The sequence below is a fragment of the Aspergillus tubingensis genome (genome assembly GCF_013340325.1).
Source record: "Aspergillus tubingensis WU-2223L DNA, scaffold_9, whole genome shotgun sequence".
Lineage (NCBI taxonomy): Eukaryota > Fungi > Ascomycota > Eurotiomycetes > Eurotiales > Aspergillaceae > Aspergillus > Aspergillus tubingensis.
The window spans coordinates 1680793-1700519 of record NW_023336283.1 but is presented as its reverse complement, the minus strand read 5'-3'; the positions used below and the strand labels follow the sequence as shown (position 1 = coordinate 1700519).

The 19727-nt window shown below is 49.3% G+C and overlaps 4 protein-coding genes and 3 non-coding genes across 7 annotated transcripts; 2 read left to right on the top strand and 5 right to left on the bottom strand.

The window, feature by feature from the left end:
• Positions 1 to 1468: 1468 nt before the first annotated feature.
• AtWU_08632 (uncharacterized protein) lies at positions 1469 to 3520 on the bottom strand (the record flags this gene model as incomplete). Its single annotated transcript, XM_035503740.1, has 2 exons — positions 1469 to 2950; positions 3032 to 3520. The coding sequence occupies 2 exons, from the start codon at positions 3518 to 3520 to the stop codon at positions 1469 to 1471; spliced, it is 1971 nt and encodes a 656-aa protein (XP_035359633.1).
• A 539-nt stretch (positions 3521 to 4059) lies between these two features.
• On the bottom strand, positions 4060 to 4995 carry AtWU_08631 (dual specificity protein phosphatase family protein; the record flags this gene model as incomplete). Its single annotated transcript, XM_035503739.1, has 1 exon — positions 4060 to 4995. The coding sequence occupies one exon, from the start codon at positions 4993 to 4995 to the stop codon at positions 4060 to 4062; it is 936 nt and encodes a 311-aa protein (XP_035359632.1).
• Positions 4996 to 6431: 1436 nt separating this feature from the next.
• AtWU_t228 lies at positions 6432 to 6512 on the top strand. Its single transcript has one exon. It is a non-coding gene; the product is annotated as a tRNA-Ser (tRNA).
• Positions 6513 to 6899: 387 nt separating this feature from the next.
• Positions 6900 to 6980, top strand: AtWU_t227. Its single transcript has one exon. It is a non-coding gene; the product is annotated as a tRNA-Ser (tRNA).
• Positions 6981 to 9241: 2261 nt separating this feature from the next.
• Positions 9242 to 9322, bottom strand: AtWU_t226. The gene has a single exon. It is a non-coding gene; the product is annotated as a tRNA-Ser (tRNA).
• A 2122-nt stretch (positions 9323 to 11444) lies between these two features.
• AtWU_08630 (putative C2H2 transcription factor) lies at positions 11445 to 12332 on the bottom strand (the record flags this gene model as incomplete). The annotated part of the gene is made up of 2 exons (XM_035503738.1): positions 11445 to 11970; positions 12070 to 12332. 2 exons carry the CDS (start codon positions 12330 to 12332, stop codon positions 11445 to 11447), a joined length of 789 nt encoding a protein of 262 aa, XP_035359631.1.
• A 3515-nt stretch (positions 12333 to 15847) lies between these two features.
• Positions 15848 to 19125, bottom strand: AtWU_08629 (putative regulator of nonsense transcripts; the record flags this gene model as incomplete). The annotated part of the gene is made up of 2 exons (XM_035503737.1): positions 15848 to 18866; positions 18926 to 19125. The coding sequence occupies 2 exons, from the start codon at positions 19123 to 19125 to the stop codon at positions 15848 to 15850; spliced, it is 3219 nt and encodes a 1072-aa protein (XP_035359630.1).
• Positions 19126 to 19727: the final 602 nt, after the last annotated feature.

Sequence of the window (19727 nt, the reverse complement as noted above, 5' to 3'; positions counted from 1 at the left end):
GCCAATTACAGATGGTATCCCCATAGCTTAGACCATCGTCATGTGGCGTCGTGGTGATTAAGGTTATCGTTTCGAGTACCATCAACCTTCTTGTGGATACAAATACCTTCGTACACACACTTACATGGCTCTGATCACCTAGTCATCTGGACCTTGCAGGTCGGTATTATGTACTTTCGGCAAGCCTGCCGGAAAGCGAACCCACAGAAAAGGGCACAGCCAGCTTATCGACACAACTGTGACACAACCGGTAAGGAACCTCTGGTGTTTCAAGGGCTCTGATAGACACTCGATTCCAGGGGCGATTGTGCCATTTTTGGTAGCATCTCGCCTCTCCTGGCAAGCTAATTTCATGGTGCAATACCCCTCCCACAAGCCTCGAATGGTTATCCTCCTTTCGGTCTCGATAGCACTGGGTACTAGATGACTTCCTTGGCTGCCTAAGCTTTAGGTAGTGCTAGGCTCAGTTGGAGGCCTGCTGTCAGCTCAGCGCTTCGAAGTAGCTGCTCTTGTAGACCGCATCCCTCACCTGATGCCGATGGCCCGTTCATTTAGCTTGTAAGAGTGGGCCTTGGATGCCGGCTCAACGGCTTCTAATCGAGTAATGGTTCCACCTCAGCTCCTGCCTTTCGCGTATTAGATCCTTCGCCACTATAAACTTATTTGGTATGCTTTTCAATCGGGGAAGAGTTGGTTTTGTGCCGGGTATGTCCGTAATATAAACCTGGCAAGCTGAGGACTTGATCAACAGCCCTCTTCAAAATGGAGAGTTAATGGCATTACCCAATGAGCAAGGTTTGTCCCCAAGACGCACTTACCTGGAGTGCCTCGAGAGGCTGCTGACATGGGTCATGAATCTCAAACATGATGGGCTATAGGTCGCATACCTACATTGATGAGTTGGGGATTGCACAGATGAAAAAGTAAAGAGATGAGAAATGAGAAAGGAAAGATCCCGTGACTCGTAGATAGTATCACGCGACGTGTTCTGGCGTGGCCCTGCACACACCAAGTTTCACAAATAGATGCTGTTCCAATCTCTTGGCCTCGCGTACTTCTGGTGGCTTCTAGTTCTTGATCTTGCACTTAGATCGCAAGTAATTTTACTCTTGAAGGACTAAACCCGCTGGGAGTGGCTACAAACCTAAGAAAATCAGCAAATACAGAAACATCGGACAATGAAATTCAAAAGGTCTAGGTTGTATAATGCATCTCGGTTCCGTCTTTGGGGCCAGATATTCACTATGGTCGATATTACTCTTTGCTGCGTGCAAATTACATTTGATGATGAAGGAGCATTGACGAAAATATGGGCAAGGTAAACGGTAAGGAGTCTTCAACAACACAGTCTAATTCTCGCAATTTCTGGAATACTCGGTCAATCTGTTTCGGGTACCATTGCTCTAGGGACGGGCACTCTCGATCTTCTTCCCTAGTTTACGTCCTTACTAGAGTTTCTTGTGAGTGACTATACAGGTAGAAGTACCACCTCATCATAGTCGTTGTCATGGCTATCCTCGCTGCTGTCATCTCCGTCGCTCAGCTTTTTAGACGAATGCACTTTGTTCTCTTTGGAGACTAATGATTCGACTGGACGTTTCGGGGGGGTTCCCAGCCTCGATTCTTCAATTAGCACTTCGTGACCAGAATTCTGTGCGGTTGATTCTCTGAGGACCTTTCTTGCTTCCAGTGGGAACTGCGGTGCACTGGTTACATGCGGTGATTGTTTGTTCTCATCTGCGGGAAGACAATCGGGACTTGTGGTGGATACTGCTGTATTTGGGGTGGCTTTGGGGGTCCAAATTACGGGGCTCGAAGTTCTCCCTGATTCAGATAAGGTAGCATACGTGCTGCCACTGCTTGATCTGAGTGGAATCTCTTTGCGTACCTCTGATGCTGAACTTCCGTGTCGTGGGTCAGGCCTCGATGAAAAGGCGGTTTGGCCTGCACGCCTGTCAGTCATACTTCCACAAGGGAGCCTGGTTGGAGGAGCAAAGGCTGCATTCTGGGACCTCCTTGCGTCGAATTTGTTGCCGTGGGTATTATAAAATGTCCCAAGGATTGCTCGTGGCCCATTAAAAGACAGACTCGTCAGAGGCATCTCCCAAGGTCTCGATACCAGCTTGGGAATTCTCCATCTCGTATCGCAAACATGAGCAGCTTTCTCCGCGCCAACGCTCAGGCGACAGGGCTCACTCCCTCGAGGGTCATAATACACTACCTTGTGTCTGGGTTGAGAATCTTTGTTACATTGCCTGGGCTTGTTGAAACGGAATTGGTGTAGGTACTTGTTCCTTTCAGAGTTCGGGCAGTATTTGGCCATTTCATACGCCTGTATCGTGCAATTATCATCCGGGTCAGGCACATTAGCATTTTCGTCCCCTCGTGCTGAGAGTCCTGTTGCATCAAATTCTGCACAATCCACAAGGCGCTGCTGGGTCCTCTCGTCATCATCGAGACACGGCTCAATGTCATCGTCTTCAAGGGCCTGCCAAGCAGACGTACCATTACCCCATTCTCCTGCATACTTGCAGTCGAGTCCACGCGTGCGCAGAAACAGTTTGGCATCTAGCAGCTCACTTTGCTGGCACATTGAAATGTCCGAGTCGATCTGATTCTGTAATTTTCCGGAAACCTGACGGGAAATTTTGCTGAAGATACCTTGGTGTGGAACGCGATTATGTCCACTTTTCGTATTGTCGACTCGCAGGAGTGCCCTCAGTTGCCTTTCTCTCATATCTTGCAACTGTATATCTTCCTGCTTATCTTGCCGATCCCGTTGGCGAATCTTCTGCTGGGTTTCCTCACGCTCCTCTGCCGTCAGCCCCAGTAAATGGCATATGGTTGGCCAGTCAAATTCTTGGAGCATATTGTCAATGATCTCAACTTGAATTTGTGGGGAAAGGTCGCTCCATTTACAGTGACGAACGGAGGCTGTTGCTGAAGGAGCCTGTGCAAAAATAAGAAGATTGTTAGACACTGGTTGTTAAGAAATGGGAGAAGGATAGAATTTAGTTCATGCTCAACGTACCTCTATATCCTCCTCGTCAGGGGCATCAGTCATGGCTTCATCCATGTCGCTGTCCATTAGATATCTCTCGATCGATGATTCCCGACCAACATTAGCAAGAATGGTCATATTTTTCCTGTAGACCGGGTTAAAGTCCCCGTTGCTTAAGAAACAACTTTGGCTTGATGCTGGAGGCCTGGTCTGTACGCCTGGACCTGCCCCACGCACACGCTTGTTCTCGGTATTTTCGCCATCTTTCTCCTGCTCTCTGGGGCGCTTGGAGAGATCTGCCTCCTGCCCTTTCCAACGTCCGTTTTCTTTGTCGCGTAGGCTGGGGGGAGACAGATGATCTAGTGTAGGAAACGCTGCCGGAGGTAGGTTGGGATCAAACTGAGTGCTCTGAATGTAGTCTTGATTTTGCGGTACACGTAAAGATCTCTGCGTACATGGGCTGTAGAACTGGTCTTGGTTGAAGCGCTCTGGTGGGCGAATTCTGTTGCGAAGTTGCATGGTGCTCTTGGGTGGATAAGGAGTACACATTGCTAGAGATATGTAAAGTCACTGTGAAATAAAGATGAGATGTTAAACGTCATCAATCTCGTATATCAGTTCATGGTGTGGGGAGGTGAATGTGAAGGTGAAGGCAAAAGTGGTGGCATAGACAAGGCAGTGAATGCTATTTCATAGTTGACGGGCTGAAGGCGAGCCTTAATTCAGCAGATGCTCCGACTGTGTGGTGAGGAATATCCCAGGGAGAATTCCGGAGAAAAAACCATATATAAATGAGAAATATGAATTGATGGGCCTTGCAAGTGTGTATTTGCCATTGGCTTTGGGGTCATATGTTGACTTTACGAGGCGACAAAGGCACGGCGCCTTCCATCTCGGTACGGCATCTGATTACAAGCACATCATGCATGAAGTGCACGAGGAAGGAGGCAAAATGGAAGACGGCTATTTCCCGCTTTACTCTAACATATCTCTTGTCGCTACCAAGCACAATCTATCTATTTCCTGTGACAACTACCCTCGGAGAATAGCATCGGAGATCAGATGGTAGAACGATCTTGGAACGGTGCCAGTGGTTTCCTCTCCAGGTCCCAAAATCCGATCTCATCAATATCCATGTCGTCGGTATCTCGGCTATTGGTTCGCTTCTTCGAGGAAGCCGATGTATCCAAGATGCTAGCTCGGCGCACTCTTTCGACATCCCGTTTGGCCACGATGATAGCTTCAAATGCCAACAGTAACTGCGACGCCGGCCCGTCCACGATTACGCTCAATCGCTGCGACTGGACCAGATCCAAGGCCTTCATTGGACTGATATTGAGCATCACCATCAGATAGGCCATCACCACCAAAGCCGACGAATGGTTGCCTGTTTCACAGAATACAAGAACCTTCTTTTCGGTGCTCCGGCTCAGGCCGAGGGGAACCGAGGACGCGATGTGTTCATTGATGCCGTTAACTACATCACGAAGATTGCTAATGAGTTCTTGATTATCTTGATAATCAATAGAGGCTGTCATGATGTTAAGCGCGGCGGCTGTCTTGGCTCCAGAAAGAAGACCCGCCTTGGCCAATTGACCATGTCGGATGCCTAGGAGCAGGGTGATTCCCTCTTGATTGAGCCAATCTCTATCCGCGAGGCAGCTCCAGGGCCCCAGGTATAGGAATGGAAGTATTTGATGAACCTGTCTGCGCTTCTCGTAGCTCCAGTCCACACTTGGAGACAGGGTATCTTTGAAGAGATTTATGTCGACCTTGTCGAAGAACCCAAATGGAACAAACTCCCCCTCAGGGAATTGATGCACAGCAGGGTTATCAGTGTCACGGAGATTTGAGTTACCCGCCCCGAGCGGCGACCACGTGTATACTGAAGGCTGCTGGCTGGATTTCCTCGAGCTATACTCTTGAGTTGCAGTGTATAGGGCGTTGGCGCTATGGGACATGGGAAGCTCCGCCGGATGGTATGGTTGAGCCATTGTTTTCGCGGGGGCTTACGTGCACAGCACAGCCCAATTTCAGTGATTGGAAACCAATTTCTTCTTGGAGTTTTCCACGGAGACAAAAACTTGAAGTTGTGGAGTGAGTCGGGGAGAGGGAGGAGACCGTCCCTTATAAAGCGGGACTGGGTCAAGTTCAAGTGAATTGGGTCTAGTCATTAGGGGAGGGGGGGGAGAGTCTATTCCAACCATTGTGGGCCATCTCGGCATGTGTTTGTCTTGTTTCTCTTTCACTCTTATTCATTGTCATATGGGTTTCTTTCTTATTCCTTTGTAGGCTTCCGATGACAGTGCATTTTCTTTGCTCATAGTCTCGTATTTTCGGATATTACCAGCTTGCCAGAAGGGGCATAGCTCTCCGACAGGTTCATCCTTGGTTCACTCCACCGTGGTTTATTCCCGACTCGTCCGGCGTTTGTTGCTTCTTAACGTACCCCTATGCCAGAGATAGCGACGCTTTAGCCGGCTGTCAACTCGTTTGGTACTGTAACCACATGGTTGTCTCCGACTGGTCGATTTCTTGGCTCTTCTTTGAGGTTTGATGTACCTAGTACACTCTTCCTTTGCTGCCTTATGTTCCCGTATCATCCATAAGGGGCCTGGGTGTTGGAAGGGTGGTGATGACCTGTGGGTCGATAGTAACCTTATGCACTTTGCGATTGGGGAACCTGTTAGGTCGCCGGTGATAAGGAAATTGCTGTGCAATCGACATGAGATATACTACACGACCGGGCTCTTGCTTGAGCACGGAAGATATGACTAGTATTACCCGTTTTGCTTCACGGTCGGCGCCTTCTAGCCGACTACTTGCCCCAGCGAACATTGAGGATACTGGGTTTGATTCTACTGATATGACAGACTGGTCTGGAACTGATCTACAGTAGCTGGATTTCAACTAGAGCGCTCTAGTACCACCACGAGGTTGTCACTTGGTGGGTCTCCTGGGGTTGTTCTGGATTCAAGATTCTTGTGTGCGACATGGCCACGGGCTGCTCCGTTGTTTAAATCCAATTGTGGGTGGTACTGCTGCCGCTACTAGTAATATGTTCATTGTCGTATCATCATTTCAGCGGGAGCCATTTGCGGGACATTTCATTGGAAGGTGTTGTCCATATATATATTCTGACCGTGCATCAGAAACCCTCTTAAAACGATCCCGAACATGACCCGATGTAGTAGAGTAGTAGCACATTCCCATTCAAGCTGGAATTGAGGCCACTGAAGTTGCCCAGTGGAATTCAATGCCACTTGGTCCAAAGCTTTTGATGATCATAAATATCGTGGTCTAGTACAACCTTCACTTTGTACACCCGCACCATCGATCATAGCCCATCGGATTTAGAGATTTGGGAGGCTACCCCCAAGAGTTTCATTCCTCACATAACGCCAGAAACTTGAGCAAAACAGCATCAGAAGTCAGTGTGGCCGAGTGGTTAAGGCGATAGACTAGAAATCTATTGGGTTCGCCCGCACAGGTTCGAGTCCTGTCGCTGACGATCTTTTTGTTTTCTTTTTTTGGTTCCCTTTTCCCTTACCCAGCCACTTCTTGTGGGAGTGGATCCAGCGGGTAATAGACACACTGCACAGCCAGGACTGCCACTTCGGCATACTGACAAAGTTCTTTTACATATAGACGCCTCGATACCTGCCGGAGAATTGCATTAATTATTCACGACTGCCACTGTCAGTCAATGCTGCCTCGGAAAAACATACACTAGACTCGGTGAATGGCCCCAATCCTGCCTCTGAGGACGCTCATATTGCGCTTGGTAGTGCTAGGAACTATAGCATGCAAGTCCAAGACGTGCGACCTGGAGGCATATGGGCACATATAGCTCGACCTCAACTATGTACCGTAATAACGGCCTCCAGAACAAGCAACAGTCAGTGTGGCCGAGTGGTTAAGGCGATAGACTAGAAATCTATTGGGTTCGCCCGCACAGGTTCGAGTCCTGTCGCTGACGTTTCTTTTTTGTTCTTTTTCTTTTTGTTCCTATCATGATGTCTCGATTCAGATCTGTATCTGCCGGCACAACAATGCCGAGTCATTCTTTTGCCATTCAAGCAGAATGCCCGGTACCCATTCTTCCAGCAAGTAGTGCCCCAACTCATACACACTAGGGGAGACCGTACCGATCGAATGCAGCATGCCAGATCAAACAGTTCTTCTGTGCTGACTCGTTTCATTGCCAGCCTTGACTTGTGTGCAGAACTAAAGAGTCCTTTCATGGGGGAGTTTCTTCTGAATTCCCTTGGTAACCTGGGGCAAGCATGTTAATGCTGGGGAATTCGGCTCGAACATGTGTACATTATTGCGTGTGACCTTGGGACAATACACTCCAAACTCTGCCGGGTTGTAGGGAGTGGATCGAAGCCCCAGAGGTTGAGTGCAGTCTTATATGCCTCGAGCCAACAGACTATGGGCTACTCCACTTAAGTAAATACTGCTTGAGCACTATCGTGCCTCTCCACCGCGCATATGGCATGGATGCCGACCATCGTAGGCCTGAATATGATTTCAAATTCCCTCAGATATCTGCCCTTGTAAAGCCAGGGTATTGTATTCTGTTTTGCCAGCCCTATAGATGATGCAATTCCTATAAATCAGTTCAATGGCCTGTAATAGAGCAATAGGTGTAAGGTAACCTACTTAATATGTATACCAAAACGAGACGGTCGAATTCGCAGCGAGCTAATAGATCTCCGAGGAACGGATGATCCATAGGTTTTGTTTGTCGCACTCGCCACCAAGTCAACAATATGTCAACCCCTCGAGCTGTAGGGTAACAGTGCCACCAAAAACCAGAAGTAGATACATACGTCAGGAACGCACGAAAAGCTGCTTCCGGTAGTTTGACGTGGGCAACACTTGCACCTTCCCGACCAGGGAGGGATGCCAGCGGAGGATCTTCCACATCTTGCGCTCGTTCTTCCACCTATATCATTAGCTAGCTTCTGAAATAGAGACATTCGGCATTTTGAAGCTACCATCCAGAGCTTTCTATATCTTGTTTTTCACCTATAGAACAGGCATCAAACCGCAGCCCGAGACGACCGTGCCATACCAGCCTCCACTAGCACGGCCAGGAGTCACACATAACATGCAAACACATCGTCACAGGCAACACAAGACGCGTATAGACATCATGATGAGGTGAATGCAAAGTTTCTAACGAGTCTCTTCGACACGTCCCCATTGGACAGAAGCGAGAAGTGGATTTTCGCGATTGTTCTAACATCTCGCCCAGCTGAGGGTCCTCATTGGTCTGCCAGATCATATCAGATTGATCTCACAGTTACTTCAATTTACCGTGGGCCTGATGTCTAGCTCATTGTTATTCACCAGCCGAGCTCCCGTACTGTTGACCTCACAGCCCAGCGACCTACGAGGTCGCCATAGCCGAACTTCCGACCCAGGGTTCTAAGAGAGTCGACCAAGCTTCCATCTAATTCGTGCTGAGCTGTGAGTTATAGTGACTTGTAGTATACTGGTCAATCTGTTCTAACTTTGAGCTTTAGAAGATAAGTCCTGCGCTTGACCTCGTGAGCATGCCTATATCGCGAATACAACAACATGGAAGCCAAATGAGCTAGCAGCTTCACAAAAACATACACTGCATACTGTGTGTCTTGCAGCTGGTCATGTATGTAGGGTCAGCACGCATGAAAGGTGTACTCAAGCCAGAGGCCATGGAAGTATCCAGTGCAAGCTTGGTACGATTCAAAGCTGGCTAGCACAAGGCAACACATACAAATAGACTTATCAGGAACGTTGCCATAATTGTTGATGGATTCGACATGAGACGAACCTGTATTAGCGCCCTCATTCCTACCTACGACCAGCAAACTGCCCCGATCATAGCTGAATGCCAGCAACACGATCCATATGCACTTTGCACATTACAAGATACCATCTTCTATGTCGCAGCCAGAACTGCTCGATGTAATACTTACCATGACGCTGACGAGGAGATCTGTCTCCAAATGGAGAGTCAATGACAGGGGTTTATGACAGCCAGAGATCCCTTTCGCAAAGACTGGACAGCAATGCAGCTATATCTCGTCTATAACAGAGGTCTGACATCTCAAAACAGTCAATCCAGCGATCACCTTGGTACACCCATTCATAAGAGCGTGGAGAGAAAAAAAGAAAGGGAAAAAGAATGATGTGGTGGAGAATACTGAACGGTTCGATTCCCCAACCGAATTTGAAGAAAGCAAAAAACGTCAGCGACAGGACTCGAACCTGTGCGGGCGAACCCAATAGATTTCTAGTCTATCGCCTTAACCACTCGGCCACACTGACTAATTGATATAATATGGTTCAGATTTAGGGAATACAAAGCAGCAATAAATTACCCAACACATGGCTCAGCTGACTTACTGTGGATGCTGCCTACACCACAAGGCATTCAACCTTCGAATATCAACCTCCTTCTCAGCATCGTTATCACATGCGATCGATGCATCCTAATACATTGCCTTTTCCTTACCACGCCCTTCTCCTCTCCACCACTAAGCGTTACCCTGTTTAGTCCCAACAGATACCGCCTCAGGATCCCTAAGCGCTACCACGGCGCCTACCCATAACAGTACATAGTATCCGCCGAACACGGCGCAACATTCATAAGCCATCAATTCTCCTACCCCTCTCCACAACACATCTGCCTCATTCTACGGCTGTGGATCCTCAAAAGAAGCTAGGTGTACACTTGTCACCCAGCACCAACACCGCAACACATCTCATACTCCATCGACCCGATGGAGTATATCCAGGGCATGCATACAGCCAATCACCAGTAAGCAATCTATACCCTCACCACAACCGAAGTAGATCCCTACCAGCTAGCTCCAACAACCTACCCATCAGGTTCAGACATACTACCCTCGCCTACAAGGCTAACATAACAACCGACCAACCAACCACCCAACAAATCAACAAGCACATGAAATCCGAGCTACCACCCCTGAGTCATATCAGATAAGCACCCAGCCAACTACCCAGCAAACAAGCCAGTCCAGCAGTAGATATCTACCGAAAGTGAGTGCTTACTACCGAGACGCCAGAAGTGTGAGTCACGGAAAGAGTCACGCGCAGTAATCTAGACCGGGTAGTGTCTGTGTCCTTCCTGGTAGGGAGCCACGTTGAGCTGGCTGGACCTTATGTACTATGTAAGGGGGGAAGAGGAAGTGAGTGGGTGACGACGACGACTGACTACCAAGTGAGACTAACTATGGGGCTTGCTTGTTACCCGGACTACTGCTGTACATGGCTAGTTGGCTGGTCACTAGGTAGGTGGTGAGAAGGAAGAAAGGAAGGAAGAAAGGAAGGAAGAAAGGAAGGAAGGAAGGAAGGATGATACGTGAGGTATGTGTCATACTATAGTATGATACATGGTGAGTAATTGAGTGCTTACTAGCCTTGTTGTGGTGATTTGCTTGGTAATCATGGAGTCGGAAGTGGGATGGATGATGGGAAGGATGAAAGATAGTGAGGGAGTGGCGAGTGAGGCTGGTAGCCTTGGATGCAAGGCCAACAGAGGCCTGCTTGCCTGCTTGCCTGCTTGCCTGCCTGCCTGCCTGCCTAGTCTAGACAGAGGAGATCATGAACGATGCAGACCCCGAGGACTACTAAGTACTCGACTACTAGTATGTGACCAGGGATGTACGTGCCAGTCATTATTACAATTTTCGATACGAAAGGAGCCCCTTGGCGGCATCCAGCTTGTCACGAAGACAAATAAATGATTAGATAGGTAGTTAGATGACAGACATCTTTTATGATTTCACCCCACTGACGTGGTGGAGGGACTACGCATCCCCAGGATCGACAGCTACGTTTGCATCGGAGGATTTTGAAGGCACAAGTGAAGAGAGACAAGATTATGGAAAAGGTCAAAAGGCAACAACAAAAGAAACGGGGTGAAAAACGCCTGGGTATATTTCAGGGAATAATAAGTAATGAGGAAATAGAGAGAGATAAAAAAAAATGTAGGGAAGGAGATGAAAGGGGGGTTAGGAACCATAAGGATAAATCACAATAAGAAAAAAAAAACACCACCTGGTCTGTATCAACGACCTCGAGCAAACGCCATCATCTTCAGAGCTGCCTGATCTTTATCCATGCGTTCCGAGATGTAGACCGACCCATATGAACCACCCGTAGATGTTGTAGACAGATCCGCGAAAACAACCAAGGCCCCGTAATTTGCATAGTTTGAACGCCCTTAGAATGCAAATTTCATACAACAAACCATGAAAATGAAGTGAAATGACTCTGAACCAAAAAAAGTAAGAAGCGGGGAAGAAGGGAAAGCGAAAGGGAAAGAGCCAAAGTAGCACGAAAACAGGGAAACGCAACAAATGATAAGAAAGAGAAAGAGCGATCAAATCAATACCACGTTGAAGTCTTGATCCAGTGCATCCAGCTAGCCCTGTGACGTCGCGGTCTGAGGAATAGCCTGCTGTAGTCCAGCCACGATGCGTTCCAACTCCTCCAGTCGGCGATCCTTCTCTTGGACCTCACGACGCAGCCTCTTCAGTTCATTGCGAAGATCCACCCCGTTCTCTTCCTCCTCGGGAAGCTCGAGGGTGGCCGGATCATCTCCGAGAGATTCGCGTTTCCTCTTCAAGGCTGCGGATGCCGTCGCAAGAGACGTGGTGCCATCCAGATCGGGCGACGGGGCGATGGGCAGCTCGGACGCATGTCCGTTCTCAGTGTGCATGTGGCGGCGGCGAAGGTGCTCCTTCAGGTTTTCTTGACGCGTAAATCCGTTCCCTGTGCTGCGATTGCAGTCGGCGTACGGACACATCAAGGGTTTCTTGGCATTGATGTTCTTCTTATGCACCTCGCGCTGATGCCTCAGCAGACCGCCAGAGTATGTAAAACCTTGAATCTTGTCGCAGCCGGGTTCCATGCACTTGTACGGGCGGTCGTGTTTGTCCATGTGTTTGCTGTGAAGTGGCAAATGGTTAGCTTTTTCCTTGAATCGGGGATTTTGTAGATTTGTCTTTTCTTAATCATCATCACCATCATGAGGGAGAAAAACTTACTTCCATTCGCACGGACGGCGAAATGTTGGGGGCGAGTGCTGGCACTCGGGATGGTCGCAGTAGATTTGACCGGCAGTGTTCTTGGGCGGATCCCGCGCTCTTCTCACCGACAGTCGCGGGCGCGTCCCTTCCATGAAGTTCGGAGACAGCTGGTCGTTCATCTTGGGAGCTGGAGAAAGCGAGTCTTGGACAGTGACGAGAACAGAGGTAGGTCCACCGGGACCTTCACTTCGTGGACTAGGATAATCAGAGCCGTCACCCATAGCGTAGCTACAACCCCGCCGTCAATTGCGAAGGGGGTTGGCCCTGGTGGCGTTCGGAAAACGAGGCGGAGAATAGAAGATAGGTAGACGGTGGTAAAGATGAAGTAAGGTCAAGTGCAGCGGTTGAAAAGATGGGAGAAAGAGGGTGTTGATATTAGCTTGGTTGTCGAGCTCAATGCGCGTCGGGTGGCACTGGGCGATGGATGGTTGTTTGCTCAGTTCGGAAGGACGGATTGCCAAATTTTTCAGGACGGAAAACAAGGCATCTAGCGACACGCGCACGTGACAACAGTTGTTGGCCAGTTGGGTAATGTCTTGGCGGATCCGCCACTCGATTGAAAAGGGAAGGTCGAAGTTGGTGTCCGTTGGGGAAGGAGCAATGTATCTTGTTTCAATAATGAAGAGGGAGAAAGGCAAGAGAGATAAGTAGTTGAATCTTTGGTTAGTACTTCGTACTTATACGGCATTAATAATCCCAGTTACTTGGTGCATGGTAGAATCCAACAGCAACAGCAACAGCAACACTCGTCTAATTTATTTTTTAAATAACCCAGATTAAGACTCTTGTAAGGATTTACTCAAGTATCATGCCTGCACACGTGGTGTGATCGGAGACAACTACGCCGGATTTGTGTTTTGTATGTATCAGTCAAGCCTTGATGGGCGCCGAATCACGATGGATTGACTGCGGCATGGATGGCAAAAACTATCTAAAGGGTCTTTAGGCTGCGACTAGTGAGTCATGCTAGGCAGGCAACCAAGATAACTTACAGTAACTCCTTCCTGTGTTATTACTAGGATCTACCAGAGGTCGGCTCTCTCTCGTTCTTTCCCTAATTTCTTTGCTCAGCTTCGACAAGGCCATCCGCCACAATTCCCACCCCAGTCGGGTTGCATGCCTCATTGCTGCCTGCCAATCAGGGCCCTCCAGCACGTGGTCTGCCTTTTTCACCCCCAGCCACATTGCCGGTTTCGGTCAATTTTCTGTGGCGTCTCGGGAGTCATGGGATCTGCCTTACAAACCAACTCGGACATGCCGGCTGTTGCTGTGTTTTGGGTTTTTTTTTTTTTTTTTTCTATATATATTCTTCGAGTTTCTATTGTATTTCCATACATCACAAATTAGAGCATAGTATACTCCCTATCACTCCTGCGTGGCAGATGGAGGAGAAAAGAGGTGTGAGGTATCTACGTAGTAAGGTGATAGGTACCTTAGGTACCCAGCAACCAGCATAACTCCGACAGCGGTTCTTGCCCAATCCCATGCCCGGCGTTCCGTCAGGCAAAGAACCCGCTTAAGCGCTCTGAGCCCAAGGCAAATGGAATCCTCGGAAAACCAAACCCCCAACACGAGGCAATAATGAGAGAAGAAAAAAAAATTAGAAAAAAAAAAAGCTGAGACGCTTGACTTGCCTTTCACGCTAATGTGAAAAAAAGCAAAACTGAAATAGGAAAGACAAAAGAATAGTTCTACTGCTTACTTACTGACAAGGTTGTTTGTAACAATGTATGCCAACCCTGATCCACTCAGACGGGATCTTCCCACGTCTGACAGGCAAGAGATTCATACATACTAACCAGTAGTAATGCTTAAGCTGCATATAGTTTTGATCGAATAGATAGATCTTTCTCTCATCCTCACTCTTGATCCCTGTCCGTAACAATCGCCCTTCCCGTGTCAACGTCAAGATATCTCTGCCGCCCATCCCTTGCATAGGCGACAATTTACGCCCAAAAACTATGCTATGCCTGGACAGGGCGAATCGCTCCCTGCCTCATTTAGATTGCCAGCAAACGTAACTCACTAACCTAGTTAGCCGGCGTGCATTTTCCTCAAACTAAGTCTGTTTGACATGGCTGTTAATTGTTAGTTGGTGTTGGTTATTGTTGATGTTGTTGCCTGCAAAGCACGGCCACAATCGCAAACCACAAAAAAAGTAAACTTAATCAACTTCTTAATGGGGGTGATTGTCAGGAAACCAAATCCTTCGATATCAGATCGTCGTAGGCATCTTCATTCTCAAAAATAGCATCATCAGAGACGTCTGAGTGGGGGAAGGGTTACCGATTCCCCTTTTGTGAGAGGACGGATCTTCCCCAGCCAGTGGCGCAGCGCCCGCCACGATGTATGCAAGACCATCCTTGTCACTCCGAGAGAGATCTGCATGGACCAGTAGTTAAAGCATCCTTCAGTGATCTTGTTACCCCCCTCCTATCCTCATTCCTTCTTCTCCACACACGAGACGGCCGGTGTCTCCGTGGATGATGGGATGCGCGTGTGGCTTAGAGGTCTTCCTTCAGTGGAATGAGTAGTGCCTAAATGCATCGCCTGCAGGTAGCTGGCTCTAATTCGCGTGTGCTGCTCCTGACAGGACCACTAGATGAAGGATCAATGCAGGTTACTCTCGGTTATTTACAACAAGATCGTGGCGGAGTCTTCTATCGAACGTGCGGATCATTCTGCGAAGGTGGAACCGGCGGCCGTATCCGCCGTCATCAGTTTACAAATAACTACCGGACAGCTGCTAAGGATGCGAGATATGCGGATGCCTACTCATCCTGCAGACGATCGTTATCTTTGCTCGCATACTGAGACGTATCATGGTGAAGCTACGAGGCGGTGTGGTGAATGAACGACAGTAGTTGGATTGAGATGCGGGACTAAACGGCTCATTCGAGTCGACAATCGGCATTGCCATGACTCTCGAAATCCGAGACATACGCGTAAAGAGACACAATGGGCAGGCAGTGTTCGGGAAAATATCCTCCTCGTCCCAGTTGCCGAGATTCAGAGAGAATTACTGCTTAGCCATAGCAGTGCCACAAACACGCGAAAACGATGGAAACAGGAATTGGGCAAGAAGAACGAAACAGAAAATAGGCAGTCATAGGATTTTAAAATAGTATCGGGTAAACCAGGATTGGCAACAAATAGAAATGTGTAGCATCATCGGTGATGAGCCACCCTCTTCCAGCTGTCCGCGAGAATGCTAGGACTCACCAGCTTCCTCGAATCAAGTCGAACCCGAGTGCAGCCGTAAGCCAGAAAGATTGCCTTGACATACCACTGACTCTTTTCCCTATGGAAATAGTCGATGGCGACAAACCATATCGATAATGGGCCATGTACACGGAATAGTCGCTGCCGTTGCATGCCATGTCGCAGAGCGTTCTATGTTGTCATCTGACGGGAGAGTCACTTGTCTAGATGACACGTAACCGTACGTAGCTCCTGTAAACTGGCATCTTTCCATATGGATAAAAGCAATGCGAAAGAATCCGAGGAATGCCTCATTTCCCACCAGATGGTTGAGGGGTGGCTCTCGCCAACGCTTCCCTGAATCTTACAGATGTCTCACGCCTAACGGTGACATGGATGACGTCGAGCAGAATCCCAGGAATCAATTCAGTTGGAGTAACCTGATGACTCGATGGACGATTGCCCCCCGAGCTTCGGGAAAGGCTGCAAGCTACTGGGCCCGCTCTAAACCGAAAAGGGTACGAGTGCTTCCCAATCAATCATAGTTGCCCCCAACCTGACTGGCAAATGCCGTCGAAACACTGCGCGTATCATCGTCGTCATGAATGTGGCCTGGCACACCACGAGTGACACGAATGCTAGCAGAGCTTCCGCCGAAAATGCTGCCGTTATCGGGAACGCCGGGCTTGTAAGGCTCCCGGCCTCCGGATTCCACGTAGCGCTTCAGCCGATCAGACTGACTGAGACTAGGCTGCTTGCCCATATCGTTGATGCTCAAGCCAGCAAGGCTGACACCGCCTTGGTCGACGCTCTTCCCATCAATGATGCTTCCAGTAACATCAGACTCGGTGGCCGCCACAGATTCTCCGGCAATGCTAGGTGCTCCCTTCATTCGGTTACCATTGGCCCGACGGGCTCCGGGAAGAGCGGGCCACGAGTCTGCGAAGTTTTGGAACATGGGAGGATACCCAGAAGGAATGCCAACCCCACCCAGGGCAGAGGAGTGGACGGAAGAGACATCATCGGGGATGTAACCAACCACCGAGCCGGTGTCATGGAAGTCATTGCGGTGACCGTTTCTTCCATTCATCAACCCGCTCGTAACGTTAGAGGCATGGTTGTACGCCATCTGGAAGCGTTGAGGACCCCGGTATGCCTGCTTGGGTCGGCTGAACTGGATCAAAGACTCTTGCAGGTTAGACAAGGGTCCCTCAACCAGACAGTGCCTTTCCTTGAAATGCTGCAGGAGACAGTTCCACAGAGGATGCTTCGACAAGACCTTAGGGTTTCCAAGAATGGCCAAGCCATACTTGGCACGAGTGAGAGCGACGTTGAGACGGCGAGGGTCACTTAAGAAACCAATGCCCTGGTGGTCGTTGGAACGAACACAAGAGAGGATAATGAAGTCCTTCTCACGACCCTGGAAGGCATCGACTGAGGCCACTTCAATCTCCTTGTAGTGTTCCTTCTTGAAGGTGCCATTAGCTTGCATGGAGCTAACAATGTAGCTGCGCTGACCCTCATAAGGAGTGATGATACCAATATCCTGGGGCTGAACTCCAGCTTTGAAGAAGCGGGTGACAATTTTCTCCACGTTCGTCGCTTCAGTGCGGTTAAGGTAAGAGGTTCCGGAGGCCGAAATCTCCTCATTACCCAGATTCGACCAGAACATCATAGGGTTATCGGCAATGGGCCAGGGGAAGTCGACATCACGGCGGAGACGCTCAAACGAAGAGATACCGTTTTGTAGAGAACCTTCATAAAACATGTTCGACGGGAACTCCGACAGGCATGGGTGCATACGGTACTGAACGTTCAGACGGATAGGGGAGCAGCCAAGAATGACGAGACGTTCAAAGAGTGACTGGTTCAGACCTGCCTTAGCTGCCTTCTTGTTCATGATAACAGGTCCCAGCTGTTGGTGATCTCCAACAAGGACGACTTGCTTGCATCCAAGGACCAAGGGAATCATACACTCTGGCTCAGCCGACTGGGTCGATTCGTCAATCAAGACGGTACGGAACTTGAGCTTCGCCAGACGAGGATCACCAGCACCAACGCAAGTACAGCAGATAACGTCAGCGTTATTCAGGATCTCGCGCTCCGCTGAGCGAGTTAGTTGTTTCAGTCGCTTCTCATCTTGACTGGACAATTCTCCAAGCTCGGCCTTGAGCTGATTGAGCTTGATGAGTTCGATGTTGGTATCGTTGATGCGGACTTGCTCATGCAAGGACAAGAAGCCAACCGGCGATTCAACATCCTCTCGTGATTTAGCTGTCACACGTACAGTCTTCAGACCTGTTCGGTGGATACGCTCGCAAAGTTGGTCAACCGCAACGTTCGAGGGGGCGCACACCAATACCTGACCACCGTTGATCTTCGCAAGGTGGTAGATGATCGTAGCAGAGGTGACAGTCTTTCCCGTTCCCGGAGGTCCCTGAATCAAACTCAAAGGTCTCTGCAGCACGCTCTTCACAGCGTTGATCTGACTACCGTTAAGTTCAGGAAGTCCCGGAACGCTGAACTTCTTCGGCATTTGGGTCTTCATTGGCGCGGCGGCGACTTCGTGTCCGAGAAGGCGATGGAAGATGTAACCGGAGACACTCATCTCATCCACGGCAAATGTCTTCATGGCCAGCTGCATACGATCGAAAGATGTAGACTTCCAGACGTAGTCGGCCGTGAAATTGTGCGTGCACTCCGTAGGCACAGACTTATGATCACCCTTTGCTCGCAACTCGATCGTCACCTCATCAGACTGATTGTTCGGAATCTTGATGACATATCCAACTCCTTCCCACTTGGGCCGCAGTTCACCGGTATACTTGAGGCGCATTTCATCTCCCACAGCCAGTTTAACATCGCCAAGTTCAAGCTTAGGCAAAATGAAGCTAGCCAGATGCTTGTTGTTAAGACCAAGGTCCCAGCGTACGATCAGTCCATCCTGCGACTGAGATTCCTTTAATTTGCGGTCATAGTCGGCCTCAATCTTGACCAGAGGCCCAAAGATGTTCTGATACTGGAAGGCATCATCATAACGCAGAAGCACGGGTGCTGGCTCATCGTCCACAGCCGTGGCCTTCTCCAAATCCGAGAAAGTCGCTTGAGAATTTTCCTTCCACATCTCTTCCAGCTTAGCAATCAACTGCGGACTCAGGTGGCGAGCGCGGAGCTGCTCCTGGTCGGACGGGGCAGCAACCAGCCATGGCAAGAAGGAACGGTCTTCAATCAATGGTTGCCAGCGCGAAGTGTCCCAGTTCATATCTTTGGAAGATGGCATAGCGGCGCATGGCTGACGGCATAGCAACACGACAACCGTGTCAGACTTGGCTGGGATGAATCCAAGAAGGAAAACGTTCTTAGTTCCGCAATTGTAGCATTCCAATATCGTATCTCCAAGCGACGAGGCCGGATGCAACTGAACTTCCTTGTGGCGTGCCCGAACGAGGTGATTGACAATATGGGAGGACGAAGTGTTACCACGGGCGCTGCAAAACCACTTGCTGCAGGCCAGGCACTTGACTACGCTGCTCGGGTTATGAATGCCGCAATACCTGTAGAGGAGCTCCAAGTCAGTGAAGATATAACAGAGCAAACGCTACGATAAACTCACGCGCAAGCATGTGGCGGGAGTTCCTTCTCCTCCTCAAAGTGACCCTGATGATGCTTGTTGTCGGCTGCCTGAGCACTAGTTGTGCTCTCTACATCGTCGTCTCCGGAAGCCTCATCGTCATCGTCATGTCTCCGCGGGCGGAACTGGGAAGCTGCGTCGTCCATCTCCGGCGGAATTCTGTCATCGCCAAGTGCAGCCATAATGATGTAGGAGAAAGAAAAAGAAAATCCGATGCTTAAACCCCAATATCGCTACCCAGATCAAGACAGAAAGAGCGAAATCTGCGGAAGCGAAAGCGAAAGACGCCCAGGACACCGAAGATTATGCGGTCATACACGAGTCTGAAATGTCACGCGAGGCGATTTGAAAGATGTAAAGAGCGTGGAGGACGAAACAGCCGTGACTGTCCGAGGACAGAGGCAGGAGATGTTGTGTTTTCTTTATCGGAGGTCACCAGTGTGCCACAGCAGAGGGGCAACTGTATATGAGATTAGAACTGGAATCCAGTCAGGTTCACTTTTGTCCGTGGGAATTCATAGAGCCAACTGGTGAAAAAGATGCCTTACATTCAAGTCACAGAGCCCTGCCGCCACTGAAGAGCTTGACGCAAGTGAATTGGGGCGTGTCCTGGAAAGGCAGGGAATGATGGACAATCCACAGGACCGGATGGTGGATGATTTGCGATCGGCTCAGGCCAAGGCATTCGGAGTCGTTGCCGCCAAATCCCACACAACTCCGGTGGCCAAGGCGGACCAGACCGGCAGTTGCCGCAAGAAAAAAAGTTGCCCGCCTTTTGCGTTCC